The sequence below is a fragment of the Protopterus annectens genome, chromosome 5.part0 (genome assembly GCF_019279795.1).
Source record: "Protopterus annectens isolate FY-2018-M chromosome 5.part0, PAN1.0, whole genome shotgun sequence".
Classification (NCBI taxonomy): domain Eukaryota; kingdom Metazoa; phylum Chordata; order Ceratodontiformes; family Protopteridae; genus Protopterus; species Protopterus annectens.
Window position 1 is genome coordinate 2,458,462 of NC_056735.1, and position 18,810 is coordinate 2,477,271.

The following is an 18,810-nucleotide window of genomic DNA, read 5'->3' on the forward strand; positions in this document are numbered from 1 at the left end:
AGTAAAGACAAAAAACAATAATATAAGAGGAGATACCCATCCAAGTGCCCCAAGTGATTCCAAATGCTAATAAAGTCAGGATCAGATAAGGTTCACACAAAGCACTTGATTTTTAGAAGATACAAAGACCTGAATGGCAACTTTAAGGGACAAAAAATGCAAGTAGCCAGTATTGAGCAGTCAAGTTGGACAAACAAATAAGCAGAGATAAATGACAGGATTCATCTAGCCCCGAGGCACACCACAGACTTTAGACAATTTATGGTATTTGCTTGGAAGTACTGGTATCATTATTTATACACCAAACAGAATACATTGAATAAGGATAAAAGCTAATGGTGATTGCTGGGGCTGTGAATAAGGAGAACAAGGTACTTGTGAACATGTATTTTGGGAATGTCCATAACTAGATAATCTCAAAAGCAAAATGCAAGTGTTTATAAGTTGGGTCACAAGTGCAGACATTACTTTTTCAGAAGACTTAAAATGTTACTGAGCTGGAACTCAATACTTAACATATCTAGGCCTTTTAGTGCTATAGTAATAGAATATTAGTGGCCAAGAAGGTAACTTTTAACTGTTAAAGAAAAATATCCCTGATTGGGGGAATTACAATATACAATGGAACATATTTGGAAAGATCAATGGGAAATATAGGGAAATTACTAAGAGCTAAATCACAGAAATGGCAATGGGCAAATGAAAATAAAATGGAAGAGGAGAAGGAAGATGGCTAGTTAGAAAAATGAGTACGTGCTGTTCCTCGATTATAGAACAATATTATTACACTGTCTACAGTTCTGCAGGTTTAGGATATAGAACAGTTTGATATTTACTGAATATATGATAAATGGATATAGAAATAGAGCAAATTAACAGACCAGGTTATTCATATCCTTTACTTTCAAAAGCATCTTAAAAATACAAAGTTGAACAAAGACAGATATGGGTGGAGTTCAGAAAAAGTTAAACTCATGTGCCTTCTGACATCTATAGAGTTATCCAGGATATAAAAAAATGGAAAAATGACACATACTTTATACAAATTCAATATACATTTTGTGTATGGCAAACTCTGGCTGTGTAAGCATGTTATATTTTAATGAATAAAGCACTTTGTTTTAAAAAAACAGTAGTACTATGAGGCCAGAAAAGGCTTTAGCCATAATGCAAAGGCAGTGGTAAGAGAGGTGCAAACCATCACTGGCAAAGATGTAAGACTTGTCAGCCACCTTGTCCCAAGAGGCAAGATGCCGCATACTGAATCCCTCTAAAATGACACCAACTACATAGCCAATTACTAAAGACAATTATCCTTTCTTTGAATCTCGGAATACTTTGGCTGATAGATAAATGTCAATCAAGACCAGTATCTTTCCTGCCTCGGACACACGCATAACAAGCTCAGTTTCCTTCGGGATGTTCCATTCATATAACATATGTTACTCTCACAAGGACCACTAACAGCTCATAATCCTATATGCCAAGATGGAGGAATCTAATAGCACTTACGACATCCCAGATTCTTGCTCCACAAAGGCAGCTAATCTAGCACCCTACTCTTATCCAGCCCGGCAAGGGTTGTGCCCAACTGCCCCAAAATACTGAAGTGGCAGCAGTCACAGTGGGCTTAGAGCTACTGGCTATGGGTATGTTGCTGTGTAAACTAATGGCCAAGGTTTCTGAGTCTTTAGTTTGAAAAGTTTGGACATTATTCTCCTAACAATCTCAGCATAAACTGAACTGGAGGTGCTCTGCACTGTAGCTGCGTGTGCGTGTTTGTACATACCAAAATGTTCTGAGGTAAGAAGATGCCCACCAAGTTCAGTACAACTCACACTTCTCACGTACTGACTCATCGGGCTATAGCAATGAAGGGTTTTCAGTAAGCATGAGGCAGTTGTGATGCTGCCTCAAAATACCTCGTACGATGCCTAACTCCATAGTAAAATGAGCTGGTGGCCTGATTTTAATTTGACTCATGTGACCAGGGAGCAATTAGCAGCCAGGCTGGGCAGGGGCAGTTGCACACACTGCAGGGCACATCACATAGATGTAATTTCTCTGGTGGAGACCAGGGAAATCACCTCCCATGTTTCATGGGGCTAGGGCTGCTGAAAAAGAATGTCCGTTGTGGAAGGCATGTCCCTTCTCTCACTGTTGCACCTACTGCATGCAACTGTGTTAGTGCAGTATACAAAAAAATTAGGGACCAACCCTGATGGCTGTTTAAAACATGGTACCTCCCTGTTGACCTTCTACCTGGTAATGGGGAACAAACTGGCTAAATGGCCAGGAGGGAGTTAATGTCTAGCAAGCAGCAGGAGCACTGTGACTCATAAAATACCTGGTGTTCTCAGGCTGGAGACACAAGAGGGAAAAGCTGACAAATTCCTTAATGTCCAATGCAGATTGAAGGGTAATGACAAAAGGATACCTTAATAACCTAGTCTTGCATTGGACTACAAAACAGTGATAATATGGGATGTCTCTAAAATCATGCAACAATATGGGGGGGGGGTCCAAGAATATGAGATGTGACTACAGCAGTATTCACTAATGTAAAAAATAACAGCAACATGTATTAGCATTAAGGTAGTCAGTAACAAATGTTAAATTTAAATGAAATTGTCTGGCCCAGTAATTTCAAGTGCAACAATAGTTTCAAGTTCCTTAACAGATGAGAATCATAAGCATCGATAACATCAGCAATAATTAAAAGTGAGACCAAACACAATCAACAGCTGAAATAATAGAATAATCTAGTCTCCACCAAACTGGTAACAGCAATGAGCAACAGATAATCTAACCAATGAATTTAAGTGCAGTAACTGCGAAGCAATAGCTTCCTGAGGGTCGGCATGAAAATTGCCAAGTACAGCAACTGTAAAATAAATACTTACAATGCAGTGGGACGTGTGACAGTCAGCAGAAGCAAGCGTATCAGATAGTGTAATCTAATACTATCTAGCGTAGTAATGAGGAAAAGCATCTATAAACGCTGTTAACTACATGGCAATCAGTAGCGAACATAAATGTAATCACTGAACAACTACAAACAGGAACAAAAGAAACAGCTGATATCAAAGTACCTGATGGCAGGGATCCTGCTTCCAGTATAGCAGGTTGTGAAAGAATTTGACGGAGTTTATCCTGATGTGACAGCAAAGCTCTCGTAGCTTTCAGTATATAAAGTCTCAGTTGTTGGCACCTCAATAAATGCAAATCCACATGGTCTGTACATGAAAGGAAGGAAAAACAACAGCAAAATTATAACTACATATACTGAAATTTACTGAAATAAACCTGTTAAATACAAAAGGTTACTACAATAAACTCAGCTAATTGAGAATGGGTCCCCTTTCAAACTTAAGTGCGACTTCAGATGTAGATTACTAAGGGGGTTCGGTTGGGGACTTCAAATGTAAATTACACAAAGTGGAATAGGGTACGGAAATGCTTATTTAGCGGATGTGAGTTGGTATAACGGTTAAGGTGTTTACCTCGCAGTCATAAGGTACAAAATTTGATTCTCACATTTGGAAAGGACTATTAGGCTTACAAGTGCAGCTAGTCTAGTACTTACCTATGAACCTTTATACTTAATTTAATACATGCAATCCTGATCAGTGCCATTTCACAGTAATTAAGTATTTTAAAAGAAGGAGAAGCACCAACATCGTGCATCTGTTAAACTACTTAATCAGATTGCGTTAGTAACTGTAGCAAGCAGCTTGCATAATCTCTCTGCTGCAAGTCAACATTAAGTTTGCTTTTTTTGATTCTCATCTTTGGTTTGAGACGAGTGTGAGGTCGAGGATTACCAAGGGCACCAAATCATCTGGCTATGGCTCTGGGAGTAACCAATGTCAGTGACCAGGGGTTAGTACTGGGCAAAAGAAATTTCAACAGGGATGTAGCCAGTAACTAATGTGACAAAACATTCTGCCTGAAGTAACAGGCTGGGCCTGCATTTAACACTTCTAAAATCTTCAGTACAAAGAAAATTGTTATTCTAGGGCACTGTTCCACACTGCTATATTCTTTACACCATAGGTACAATTTCTCTCTGCTCATAGAAGATTTGAGATTCTAAAGGTTTGGTATACTTGGCAGTTCACCACTTGGTGGATTTTTATTCCATGCCTACACAAAAGACTCTGAGGTCTCAAACTTAAGTTTTTCCTTCTACCTGTGCACATCCATGAGCTCTGTAAAAAAAAATGAGCACTGTGACTTGTTTTCCACTGTATGCTATTTCTCTGGATGCATGTACTATTCAAAAATGGGAATTACTTAGTGCAGCTTTAAGTGACTACCTCCCCTGCTTATAAACAGGTCTGTCTTCATTAAGAGGAAGAATGGGGAATGGGGAATGGTCACATTAATCATGTATATCAGCCTCTTATAATCAGGCACTGTAAACCTTTTTGGCTATACAAGAGGATATTAGCCTTTCATATTGTATGTCAGAAGATATGAGCCCCATAAAAGTGAGCACAGCCTATCATATTACACGTAATCAAATTGAAAAAGTTCTGTGTTAAAGCTTTTATAACTGACTGCAAGGAATATGAACCCCACAGATGCAGACACAGCCTCTCATTTTATACGTTATAAAACAAAGTCTGGTGATAGCCTTGTAAAAGCAGGCATTTTCAATGACCAGAAGGCAAACCACTCTAACAGATGGACCCGATAAAGCTCAAGTGAAAGTGCTTTCTTAAATATAGTTCACCAGTGACAGCTCATAGTGTTATGTTTTGTTAATTAGAACTTAAAAAAATAGAAATAAAACTTTTTAACTAAGAGGTTCCACAGGCTGTTGAGCTGGTAAATCCTCACAAGTTCTTTCAAGAACATTCAAAGAAGGGAAAAATGTTAAGGTTTGGGACTGGCTTCTTGCTTTTCCATGTCCCAGATTTTCCTGCAATCATCTCCCATAGACCCTCCCCACCATTGTCTGTAACTACCTTTAAATAAACTTAACACTCGTGCATCTACCTACATATCTGAATAAACTACTGCAAACTTCAACAAGGTGTCTTTATTCCTCCCACAGGCAGGGTTATCAGAGAGAGAGAGAGATAGACCAAAATTGTGTCACTTAGATCTGCTAGCTATGCTCTGTTTCTAATATCAGTCCCCTGTAAGAAGGCAATCTCTAACCTACAGTTCAACCTTCTGTTTGGCCTCATCCCAGTCTATTACCTTTCTCTCTCTCTAACTATTTGCTCCCAATACTTTTTTTCTGCCAATTTACTCCAGTAAATTCCTGCCCTCCCACCTGTTTTCTATACCCTTACTTGCGGTCACCCCTATTGGCAACCTTTCCTTTCTCCAATCCACTGCGGACATATTTCTTAGAAAATTCTTTGCTACTCTACTTTATGAATATAACATTTGTATGATTGTCCTCCTTAAGGAACTCCATCAAAAATCTTCCTGTATTTGTTGAACTACCCTCCACTATTTTACCACCGCCCTTTTCCACCTCCTCCTTGTGTTATACATGTATCAGTACTAAGTATGTAGCTCTACAGTACACCTTCAAATCAGTTAATCATAATCCACCTTGGTCTACAGGGACAATCAACCTCTCCCGCTCAACTTTTGTCCTTTTTCCTTCTCAAATAAACTCCTTCAAAGCTGCTCAGGTGGAGTAGAAGTGTAAAGCACTATCCACAGCCCAGTGGACAAGGGTTCAATTAGCTGCACGAGGGATTGCCAGAGTGGCAGGAAGAGATAGGCATACCCATCCTGCGTGAGAGGACATATGGCAATGATGCTCCAGTACATCAGGTGTGGTCCAAAGAAGGGAATTGCCCTCTGACATGACTGACAAGCATGTGAGGTGGGTCACAGAAAAGGGTAGGGCAAAAAAAAAAAAAACAGGACAGAAGTGGAGACTGTTGAGCCCTCAGGAAACTAAGGATTAATGACTGGCCTCACCAATAACAGGGCAAGTTGGAAGGGTAAGGAGATCAGCTGGCAGACCTAGCATGGACGTGGGGACACAGGTGGCCAGACTGGTTGGGTGATATTACAAGGGGGACAAAAAAATTAAAAATAAATTCCTTTAGCTCTATTATCATCCAAAAGAACTACAACTGACAAAACCAAACAAAATTAAACAAGAAACATTGGTAGAAGTCAACAAGTTTATTAAGAGAGGAGTTAAGCTCTTTTGCTCCTTTCCAGTACAACACTTCATCAGAACTAGTTGATATCATATCAGTCTCCTTAAATAATGTAGGCAACTTACAAACTGTTTGAAAATAACATCATTAAAAATTATTTACAGTAAGCCTCATACTAAACAAACCATTAATTAAATGTATAAATACATATTTAGACCACAATACAATATTTACTACATTAAACAATACGGAAAAAGATACAAAACCACCACCCTATGAAAAATTACAAAATCAGTTTTTAAAGTAAACAATTACAACTCTAATAAAAAAAAATAGTATATCATGCGCATGCGGGTGTGTATGTAGTAATTTATTATCTTGGTGGGCAGGATATGCTCATCAGCAGCTACCAATACAATTCCATCTACTCAAAATTACTCTAAATTCTCTTCTCAATTACCATCCCTAATAAAACAGGCAAGCTTTTCAGGGATAAAAAAAATATATTTTTTAAACCATTACAGCCCTTGACATCTCTATACAAGGTGTTATTAGCATCATTCTTCACAAAGATGCCTTCTGCTGGATCTGGTTGGAGGCACTTTCATACCCGCAACCAGACTATATGATGAATGCTGAAGGAGTGAAGGGAAAGACAATTAACTTGGAAATGCTTTCGTGGCAGTGTAATCGACTGGCAGATTTTATAGCAGGAGCAAATGGTTATAACTAAAAAATTATTCTTTTGATCTGGGACAGAGGATCTAAATTGCCAAGACATAGTAAGGCCTAAATTTAATGCTACTGGCTGCCAAAAAAGCAATTACTAGAAAAAGAAAACAGAAATCTAAACCAACTGCAAATTAAGAAATGACAACTGTAAAGTTGATAAAGAACTGGAGGTGGGACCTTTAGAATAGGGATTTGTAATTGACTTGCAACAGTGAGGATATATCTGGAACCTAGAATGGAAAATATAACAAAAACTGGGTGGATTTCTGAAATTTATAAAATATTTGATATGGAAGATGTGAATTTAGTAGTAAGAACTCGTACAGAATGTACATTATTCCCCAAGATACAATAACTGGGCTAGAGTACACAGAAATTATATTTCACAGGAACATGGGCATTGAATTAAAACCTTCTACACACCAAATTACACACCAATAAAAACTATGATACAAATGCAGGGTAATGAAGTAAAAATGACACATTAGTGCTTTCCCACATTCCTGTTAAAAAGGAAGAATTTAAGGAATGGGTAGAGGAAATTATTCAAGAGTTATTAGGGAAGATAAAAATTTCTTCAGAAGTGATAGCTAGTGAGTGGGGAAAAATGTAAACAGAGTTTAAAAATAAGCTAGAAATAAAGAAGAAACCGATATGGGTAAGAAGTAATAGAGGTTAGAGGGGCTGACAAAGGTTAAAGGATTGCAGAGTAACAGGAATCTGACAAGAAAAAATGCAAATGGAGAATGCTAGAGAGAAAATGAGTAACTGTATAATATGAATGAGCTTAGAAAGACTGCTGTTAAGCAAGTATTTTCTGATAACTCCAGAGCTCAAAAACATTTAGCACAACTTAGGCAACAGAAATTAGAAAGGGCTACCAGCAAACTCAGGGAGCCTACAATAACAACAAATAACCAGGGGTCACATGTGGAGGTATTAGGAGATATTTCAGAAATGTTAAGAAAACATGTATAGAGAAATGTGGAAATCAAGAAAGAGCACAACTGGAAATATTTACGGAAGACTTAATTATGCCAATGTTACAAGATAGATGAGGCTCAACAACTTAACAGCTTAGATAAGGAGATAAAATTTGTGATGTATATTCACTCTTCGGGCAAGTCCCAGGAACAGTTGGCATTTCTGTGGAAGTAAGGAGGAAAGAAAGTGACAAAGATCTGGAAGATTTTAATGGTATTTTAAAAGGAGGAGACGCACCAACATCTTTAAAGAAAGCAGTGCTGGTTGAATTACCTAAAGACATTAAAGACCAATCAGACCCAGTTTCATATAGGCCGATTTCAATTTCAAATGATGATTATAAAGCCTGTATGTCTACACACTAGCTAAAAGAATAGCAAAGATGATGCCAAAATTAATAGATATGAATCAATGTGGTTTTGTGGAGGGGAGGCAAACAGCTGACAACATTAATAGAACAATTATAATCCAGACAGACACACAATCTAATAAAAATGTTGCTGCTGTTGGTGAGTCTTGATGCAGAAAAAAACATTCAACAGAAGAGCAAGGATTTTATGAATTGGGCAATAAAACCATTTGCATTCCCCTGATACAATAATAAAGTTAATTAGGAAGATATGTGGAGAATCAAAAGCAAGAATTGAAGTGGAAGGGTTCCTCTCTAAGTTGTGCCTGAATAGGGGAACCAGGCACAGGTGTGTCCGCTTTTCCCTTAACTTGCTCTATATTCAGAACCTCACTGGCAAAAAAAAAAAAAAAACGAACTCAGAAATGCAAAGATATAAACTAGTATGGTAATCAGGAAAAATTGGCTTTATTTGCAAATATTATTTCTGTAACTGATAAATCTAGAAAAGGACATCTCACTGTTGTGGAACATTTTGAGATAGTTTCAAGATTTTTTGTGATATAAAATTAATGAAGACAAAGGCTATAACCATAATTATGTACCCACACACAAATTGGTTCATCAATACTCATGTGGGGACATACGATGAAATATTTAGGAGTATGAATTAAAAATGCTTCTATTATTAAAAACAAGAAAAAAAACTTCTGTTACAGCACCTATGGATATGTAAAACAAAACATAACATACAACTAAAACTAGAAGCTCTTGTTTATGGATATGGGTAGTTACAAGCTGTGAAAATGCATTTAGTCCCTTTATTTTTTTTTACACAAGTCAAGTACACTTTTTTCAACCAGAAGAGACATTGTGGACAATAAATTTAAACACCTTTATTGAATTATCACTTGTAACATAGGCAAACTTACATTTATATAAAATCTATGAACCTATATTAAGTTCGCATTTACATTATGCATCACATATATTCTTCTATACCATATAATCAAAGCAACATTATATAAACTAATTTTTAATATTTACTCCTACTCTTTCCTGAAAATCCCACTTCCTGATCTTTTACCTCTGTTACAATATTCACTTACTTCAACTACAATTGGTTTAGACTGATTTCCACTTTCTAGCGAATGCTTTTTTGGCAACCACTAGAATTAAATTTAACAAGGCCTTACTATGTACAGACAATTATAATCCTGTATCCCAGCAAAATAATTTCTTAGTTACACTCATTTGTTTGCCCAGTATTCCTGACAGAGTACTCTACAGGGAATTTTTAAAGTCTGCCAACTCTTCACACTCTAAGAATGTATGCACCCAGACACCTCTTTTTTCCCCATTACATCTCCAACATTTGCCATCTATTTGAGAAAAATTCTTTGGCGTCTACTCAGGGAAGTATCTATGCAAACATTTCCAGGCAAAAATCCTAAATCTTCTAGATTCTGCTACACATTTGGGAGCCACACGTCTTCTCATCGTTTCTTTGTGAATTGCTTACCTAATCTCTCCTCCCAATCTTTTCTGATTGCCTCTGACTGATTCCTGCAGTTATCGTGCAATATTTGATATGCCCTACTAATTATCCATTTTTAACAGTAGCTTCTGTTCTAGACTCGATTAAAAACTCAACCAGTGCAGGTCTTGCATTTAGGATTTCCCTATTCCCTTCTGTTTGTCTTTACTCTGATATCAATCTCTAGCCTGCAATCCAAATGTCTTCTTGACTTCTTCCTATTCTATTAACTTTCACTCTTTGTTACCAATACCTGGCTCCTTTGCCAGCTTCCTCCAGTAAATTCCAGCCCCCCCCCCTTCCTATTCTCTGTACCCCTAATTGTCTCTATTATCAGAATTTCCTTTCTCCATTCCCCTGTTGGCTTAGTTCTTAGTATACTTTCTGCTACTTAATGAATGTAATGTTTTGTATGACTGCTGTTCTTCTCCTTAAGGATCTGTGACCAAAATCCCACTCTTTCCTTATTTGTTGAATTACCCCTCACTTCATCATCCCTTTCCAATTTGAATTCTAGTATCCTGCTTGTGTTACATTTAAAAGCCTTAACTGTGTAACTCTAAAATATTCCTTCAAATAAGGTAATCTTAAACTCCTTGTATTGGGAAGATCAATGTAACACTCCCCCTTCCCCAAATAAAATTGTTCAACTCTTTAACTACCATCTATAAATTCTGTCTGGTTAAAAAAATATGCCTGACTTGCATATAAAACTAAAGGGACTAAACCATTTTACTGCTTGTAACTTGCTATCCATAAAAAAGCACCAGTGTCTCAGTTTATGTTTTAAATTCTTAGTCTCCTCCCATATATCTATTTGCCATAACAAGATCATTTTTAATCCATACTCAAATACCTCCATTTTATCATGTCCCCATAAATATGTCTCAGAATGTTCCATAACAATGACATGTCCTTTACTGGTTCCATCGTGTATAAAATATCTGCAATGAAGCAAACTTTTCTTGAACACCATACCAATTACATCCTTTAATGTCTGAATCTCTTATTTTTCTTTACCACTGGTTCTAAATACAGCTCAAATAAAGGTGAAAGACGACACCCCCTGTAATGCTAACGTTTCCACCACTGTTCTACTCATAAAATGGCAATCTGCTTTGTTAAATGCTTTCTCTGCATTATTTTATTTTATATTCTGTTTCCACCTGGATCATCATCCCTTCCCCTAGATCACCATTGTACTATCCTTCTCACCTTTGCCTCCCCTCCACAAAACCACAATGATCCATATCAATTTTGGCATCACCTTTGCCATTCTTTTAGCCATTATAGACAAAGACTTTTGTAATCATGGTTTAAAATTGAAATGTGCCTGTATGAAGCTGGATCTGATGAGTCTTTACTCTCTTTACGTATTACAGCCACCACAGCTTTCTTCCAGGATGTTGGTGCTTCTCCTTTTAAAATACTGTTAAAACAAAACCTTCCAGATCTTCATCACTTTCTTCCCTCCTAGCTTCCAAACTTCCACAGGAATACCATCTATTCCTGGAGAATTTCCTGTACATTGGATACATATTTTTATCTCTTCACTTCTCTTCCCATCTTAGCAGTTAACTGCTGAGCCTCTAACCTAAGTCTTCCATAAATATTTGCATTTGAGTTTTTTCTTTACTTCCTCACTTCTCTGCTTTATACAAATTTTCAAAAAATTTCCAAAATATTGATAATACTGCTACAGGATCTCTGGTTATTTTTCTTGTTATAGGCTCCCTGAGTTTGGCAACAACTCTTTCTACTTTCTGTTGCGTAACTTATTGTGCAAAAAGTTTTTATGCTCTGGAATTATCATGAAACAGTTGCTCAGCAGCAATCTTTCTAAACTCATGCATATTATCCAGGTACTCCATTATTTTGTCTTTAGCACTCTGCAACTGCAGTCTTATTCTCTGATGTTCCCCTTATTCTGTAATATCTTAACCTTTGTCAGCACCACTAAATAGTTCTTGTTACTTCTTAACCAGACCCCTTTCTTTTATTTCTACCCTATTATTAAACTTCACTTTGGTTTTATCCTATTCACTAGCTAAAACTTCTCGAGTACTTTCTATCTACCCTAATAGCTAATGAATAATTTACACTACCCATTACTTCCTCCTCTTTAATTCATCACCCTGCATTTTTGTCTTAGTAATTATTGGTACATGATCTGAACAGTTATTGGGTGTGCGTCAAAGTCCTCAATTAAGTGCACATATTCCTGTAAAATATAATTTGTCTAGTCAAGACCAGTTGTTGTACCCTGGGGAATAATACACAAGTTCTAGTTCCTACTACGTAATTCGTATCTTTCATACCAAACATTTTCATAACTTTCTTTAGACATCTACTCTCTTAATAGTTTTCCCTTCTAGGCCCCCTAGGTACACAACCCCATTGTTGCAAAGCAAATTCCAGTCCCCTCCTATAAGTAATTTTTCCTGCTGAAAGCTGATTTCTCCCAATTTTTTAAGCTCTCCTCTTTTCTTTTTTCCATGATATTCTGCTGAAATGCTTTCAATATCAAATATACATGCTCAGTTCTTTCAAACTGCAATTCCTGTACCATTGCCATTATCTACTGTGGATTTTAATTATTTATTTATTGACATCTGATTAATGGGAACGTCCAGCTGGGTAGAAATCCATTTTCAGTGGGGAGAACAGCTCCAAATAATTACAAAACATTTTAAGAACAATAATTTTACAATCTTCAAAAATAAAACAAATATATCTGCAGTTTAAATAATTATAACAAATTAGTCATAAAAACACTGGTTAAGAATCGATACAAGGTATATCACAATCATTTAATATTTGGAGAAATTTTAGATAGTTTGTAGAGAAATTAAAGGTAAGTGTAATACAAACAGGAACTGAAATATGAAGTGAGGGAAAAACAAGATTATGGCATATTTAGAGAGATATTCAAAGATAATTAGCAGTAAGGATTAAGTGAAGAAGGGAAAGTAAGGTGGTATAAGGAATGAAAATGTACTTGTTCACATTTAGGGATATACGTTATCCTGGTTTCGAGCAAAAACAGGTCCAGATTTTAGCTAGGAAGTCTTTCAGAGTAGTTTTGAAAGATGGGAGGTGGGTATAAACCTGACAGATACAGGTAAGGAGTTCCAGGACTCAGCAACCTTGTATGAGTATAGACAATACCCAGTAGATTTGCTAGGTTTATAGACAGACAGGAGGTTTTGGTCACTGGATCGCAATGACCAACTCAGAACACAGTTTTGTTGTGTTTTTTAGTGCTGGACAAGCAGATGGATGCTGAATAATTTTATAGGTGGTAAGAAGTTGTGCATATGTTAGTGGATGTGGCAGTTCTAACCCATTTAGGCTTTTCACTGTTATACAGTGGGTGGGTTCTGAAAGGGGTATGTGCTACAAATTTAGCAACTTTATTACGGCATTATTCAAGTTTCAAGTTTTGTGAAGTCTGGAGGTTAGTAAGGACGGGAGCACCATAAAGAAGAGTGGGGAAGAGATAAGTAGTGGCAAGAATAATTTTAGTTGCATCGATGAGAAATGTTTTAGCTCTGTAATGCATCCCTAGTTTTTATGACTTTTTCTTATACGATTTTGTATATGAAGGTTCATTGTAAGATTATCATCCACTACCAACCCTAACAATTTGCTATAAGAAGTGACTTCAATGGTTGTATTATCAGGAGAGAGGACTTTAAACATAGTTTGTTTCATGAGAGAGGGATTTAGGAGAAAAATGTAGTAGTTTGGTCTTTTTTGGGTTAAGCATGTGTTGTGAGTTACAAATGTGCAAATGAGAGTGGAATCCTCTGCGTATTGTATTAGGATGGCCTGTTGTGTGAAAGTAGAGAGAGTTGTTGTTCTTTCAGCTTTTCCCAGTTAGAGGTCACCACAGCAGAACTCCTGTCCGCTAATGACTGGCAGTAGATTTTTATGGTGCCGAGGTGCCAGCCCAACGCCCAAGCTTCAACGAAGGCACCCCATTCACACATGTCTTTTGAACGCCACTCGACCGCGGGGAGGACATGCAGACTCCACACAGAAGGCGCTCCAGCCGAGAATCGAATGGAAGAACCTCTTGCTATGAGGTGACAACTCTACCGCTGAACCACCACAGCTACCAAAGTATAGAGAGTGTTGGTAAAAATGTTAGAGGAAAGGACCAAGGATAGAGCATACTTCTCAACTGTACCAAATTCCTCAGTATTTACTGGTTTTGATAGCAAAATAATGGGATGCCACGAATTTCCGAGTGGCCCCATACAGTTCAATAATCCCCCCCACCAAAGCTATTGCTGATGACATAATGTGTAGGGGTACACCCGATGACGTCAGCTTCGTGAGGTAGATTGCCAACCAGTCAGAATTCATTGAAAGCTCTGTCTGTAGTGTGCATTTACTTCCTTTACATACATTTGTATGTTGATTTGTTGAACTTTGGGATTTCTTAACTTTCTCTACAGTGAGTGCAGTCATGTGAGTGTACTAAGTGCAGCAGCCAGCCCAGAGTTCACTCCGGATCAGTCCACCCAGTCAGTCTTGCACTACCAAACTCCCAAGTCTCCCACTCCTAGGAATATGGAGACAGACCGAGCTAGTCCAGGATTCAGTAAGGAAGGACAGGTCACACCACAGGTGGTCAAGGATGAGAAAATTTATCTCCGGCGGCTCAACTTTCTCCTCCAAGTAAAATAATTTAAGAAAAAAAAATGTGACCACGGCAAGACATAGCATAGCAAACCTCACTCACTGTCCATTCAAAATACAGAGTAGTTTAGTGAGAAATTCCCCATTTAGCAACTAAATGATATTTTTGCTTTAATATCCTGATTTGGGTCATAAAACTATCAGACAGCAGATTATATCTGGAGATTCAAGAGAACTCTGAATCAGAAAGGCAAAGAGCTGCTACTCTTTTGTCAATAGCATGGGAAGTCAAAATATGTGATGAACAGCTTCTTGATAGTTCAAGTTTTCATGCCATATATTTTTGTAATACATAGTCTGAAAGTGGATGTCTTTTGAGAAGACATTTAAATGTCCATTCTTTTTTAGTTTTCTGCTCAATGAGCTTAATTTCTGGCTGCTTTTCATACATTAAATACTTTATATTTGTAGTTAAGTGTTTGCACTACAACATGTTACATAGTAATAATGGATACAGTGCTGTGGTGTCCATTTACAAAGCAGTTTTTATTTTTGTTGGTTGTTACTAATTGGAATGTTAAAGTTTTTCCAGCACTTTGTTATGCTGACAGAGGTTGACATTTGATGACTATTGACAATGTGAAAGATGTACTCTGAAAATTAATTACAAAGATGTCTTTTTGCCAGATGTGCATGCATTCGCATGAGAGCATGCATGCATGTGTGTGTGTGTGTGTGTGTGTGTGTGTGTGTGTGTGTGTTCGTGTGTGAGTATGCAAGTGTATGCGTGCATGCATGTACTGCATCTGTGTTTATGTGTTTGTTTCACTTTTAAAATAATTATCAAATGAGTTCTTGGTAATTTCCTTGCACCACCTTACTAAGGTATCCAAAAAACTAGTTGTTAATAAAGTCAACAAAAATCCACTCTTTCCAGTTTTTATATAAACGTGTTTCACAAATGTGAATGATGCTTTCCAGTCTTACATTTATTCACTAATTTCTGTGTTTGTAGGTCTTTTTCCTGTTCACCACCATCTCCCAATTCCAGATTCCAGTTCAATTCCAAGGTACTCGTAATTTTGTCAACTCTTGTGCTCTTCTCGGTCTCTCATGCATTTTCCATTGGAACAGAGGAAAAGGTTTCACTGGCATGGTGTATCTGTGCTTTATCAGAAGAATGAGAAGCAGAGTCCTCCTCTGCATGATGGCTCACTTTTTGTTGGACAAAGTTTTGTATTTTCTCCTTGGCCCATTTTGCATCAAACAATGACTTCAAACTGCCAGGAAAAAAAAAACTCTGAAGACAGCTGGATAAAATAGTCTGAATCACACACTTGCCTCTCAACATTCCCTGATGATTGGAGAAAATGTGTTTCTTTTCTCCCTGGTGTAAGGTGAATAATCATCTTCCACAAATACTCTATGGTCTCCAACTTTTAATGCTTTCCCCTTCTGCCACAGTTTTGTTAGGATCAACTCTTTCTGCTGATAGGTTTACTTCTTTATTAATACAGGTTTTGGCTGCTTTCTCCTAGCCAGATCTGGAGCATGCACATGGTGTGCTATTTCAATTCACAGTTTCTGCTATGAAAACCTGGTTCAGATGCTTACTTGTGCCTTCATAAAATTAATACAGTTCGTTTCTTCTAGTTTCTCTGGTACAGCATAAAATCTCAGTATTTCCCTACATGCTTTGTTCCTAAAATTCCCCAATTTTTTGAAACATACCTTCATGAGCAGTCTTGTATTCAGCCAGCCTTTTCTTCATTTTAGCATCCAATTTTGTAGTTTTATCATCTCATTTGAATATCTGCTGCTGCTTCCATTTTTTCCAGTCTTTTGTTAATTGACTTGATATAGTCCTTCAATGTTTCATTTATTCTAATCGGCTCTTAGCACATTTGAATTTATTTTTCCCTCTAGATTAGTGGAAGCCATGCCTTGCACCCAAGCTGCAGCTTGAACTGATTTTTGTTTTAACAGCTGCAGGATTCTTCCCAGTCAGTGTTTTCTCTTCACCTTTTCTAGCAGATTTTCTTTCAGGATCTCGAAGTTTCTTCTTTGCTGCCATCCAAGGAGTGTACTTCCTAGCCAGTAAATGAATTTACTAAAAGTGACAGATTTCCTGGTCCTTGTGGTCCAGTTTCTTTTTTTACACTGGGAGAGCTGAAATTAAGCTGTTGATCAGCATGCAGCCGTCTTGGAGAATCCACATTGTAGACAATAATTAATTAAAATTTGAAGGAATTTACTTGGGGGGCAAAAGTCAAGAGTTAAGTGGGATAAGTTGATCCTTCCAACAGAACAAAGTGGTTTAGGATTACCTGACTTGAATGTATATTTTAGAGTTATACAGGTAAGGCTCATACATATAATACAAGCAGAAAGTTTTAACAAAAATGGAAAGGGATGATGATGAAGCAATGGCTAATTTCAAGAAATAATGTGTGGTTTTAGATGCAGATCCTTAAGAAGAATAGCAGCAATCTTTACTATGTTCACAAAGTAGCAGAAAATATTCTATGAAACAAAGCTAACATGAGAATGGAGAAAGGAGATTTTGCCAATAGGAATGACTGCAAATACAGGTACAGAAAATAAGCAAGAGGGGGCTGGGATTGACTGGAGAAAAGTGGCATAGAAACCAAGCTACTGGGAACAAATAAGTAGAGGGGGAAAGGTAATAGAGTGGCATAAGACCAATATGTTTGGACTGCAGGAGGGAGACTGCCTTACTTATCAGGGATTGAAATTAGAATATAGGCAAAGAGAAAGGGATAAGGGAATCAAGTGAAAAAGCTGCTCTGGTACACTTTTTAATTGAATCTACAACAGAATTAGGAATTATGTACTTACCATAACACGACATCTGTGTTGTCCATTTTCATTCTTCCTCATGAATGGGTCTAGGATATGATCCTTAGATCAGCCTCAGCCACAAATAAAAGACTTCAGATCCAAATCTCAAACTCCTCCATTTACCTATAATGCACCACCCATCTCTAACTCCTTAGATCGAGTTTGCTGCTTTACTGCCCACTATGTTACAGAGACAGAACAGAACAAAGAAAAAGGGCTGAGACTCAAAACAGGAACATTAGGGTTCCCATCTCATCCAAAGAACCTTCTAGGAGTGATAGGGCCGGGGGATGGCTGCATGAAAATGTGAAGAATGAAAATGGATAACACAGATGCCAAGTTATGGTAAGTACATAACTCCTAAATCTGATGTCTTTTTCATTCTTCCTCACGAATGGGTAAGAATCCCCAAGCTACATAACTCTTGGCAGGCCTTCAAAAAGGACATCCTGGAGCAGACTTGAATCAAACAAAGCTCTGCCTCTGGAGACCATGTCTAATTTGTAATGAGTAACCAAGGTATGAGTCTTTAACCAAGGGTCTGCAGCACAGACATCATCAATGGAAGTTCATGAGGAAAAAGTAGATGACAGTCATGAATCTAGTAGAATCAAGCTACAGGTGGATGAGGCAACTCCATATCTCTTTTTATTGGAATAAATCAGCAAAATGCAACCAGTAATCCATAAGGCCATGGTAATCTTGGAAACTGCCTGACCAAAACGGTTAGGAGAAAAGGATAAAAGTAGCTTATCCAAATTCCTGCATTAGATTGTTCTGTGAATATAAAAACACAATTCCCTGCGAAGATAAAGAAGGTGAAGCACACATTTTCCTTTATTAGTATAGGTTGGAAAGAAAACTGGCAACTGTATGAACTGGTAGATGTTAGCCATCGTAGCTACGTTAGGTAAGAAAGGAAGGGTTGGTCTGTAGGGACACCATGTCCTTACAGAAAATAATGCAAGGAGACTTGGCCTACAGCTCAAATAATTTTTAGCCAAACCAACAGCCACTAAAACATTGTTTTCCAGAAAAAGAAACTCCATATAGCATTATCCTTCTGTTCAAAGGGTTTCTGAGTTAATCTCTGAAGGATCATCGTCAGATCCCAAGGCGGAAAGGGATCCTTTAATGGAGTTCTGAAGAGGAAAACTCTTCAAAAAAGCTATACATCACCTGGAAGATGCCAGACAGAATGATTCACTTCCTGCATGGAAGTTGGAAATGGCTGCTAACTGAAGTTTAATAGTAAAAATGCTAACCCCTTCCTTAAAAGTAGTGAGAATGGGAAGAATGGCCCAAACAAGTGCTGAAAAAGGGTCAGTATCCTGCTTGGAAGCCCATATAAAGTATCCTTTCCATTGCTTCTGTAGACTTTCTTGCTGGTGGTCTTCTGGGAGGCCAAGATAAACTCATGCACCAGAAAGACTAGGCTGAACCATCTGACTACTACCAGAAGAGGAGAAACCATGTGGTTAACTCTAGGGCGAGAAGTTTGGAATGTTAAATTCCCAACATGTGAAACAGGAGAGACTGAGTGGGCTCCAGTATCCATG

General features: G+C 37.6%; 1 protein-coding gene across 1 annotated transcript in view; it reads right to left on the bottom strand.

The window, feature by feature from the left end:
• The window catches only part of HERC2 (HECT and RLD domain containing E3 ubiquitin protein ligase 2), a gene marked incomplete in the record, with an annotated part of 3,551,743 nt that overhangs the window by 1,539,902 nt on the left and 1,993,031 nt on the right, over nt 1–18,810 (bottom strand). Inside the window, 1 exon segment of the mRNA XM_044072055.1 lies at nt 3,093–3,236. Within this exon segment, the coding sequence (XP_043927990.1) occupies nt 3,093–3,236 (144 nt within the window).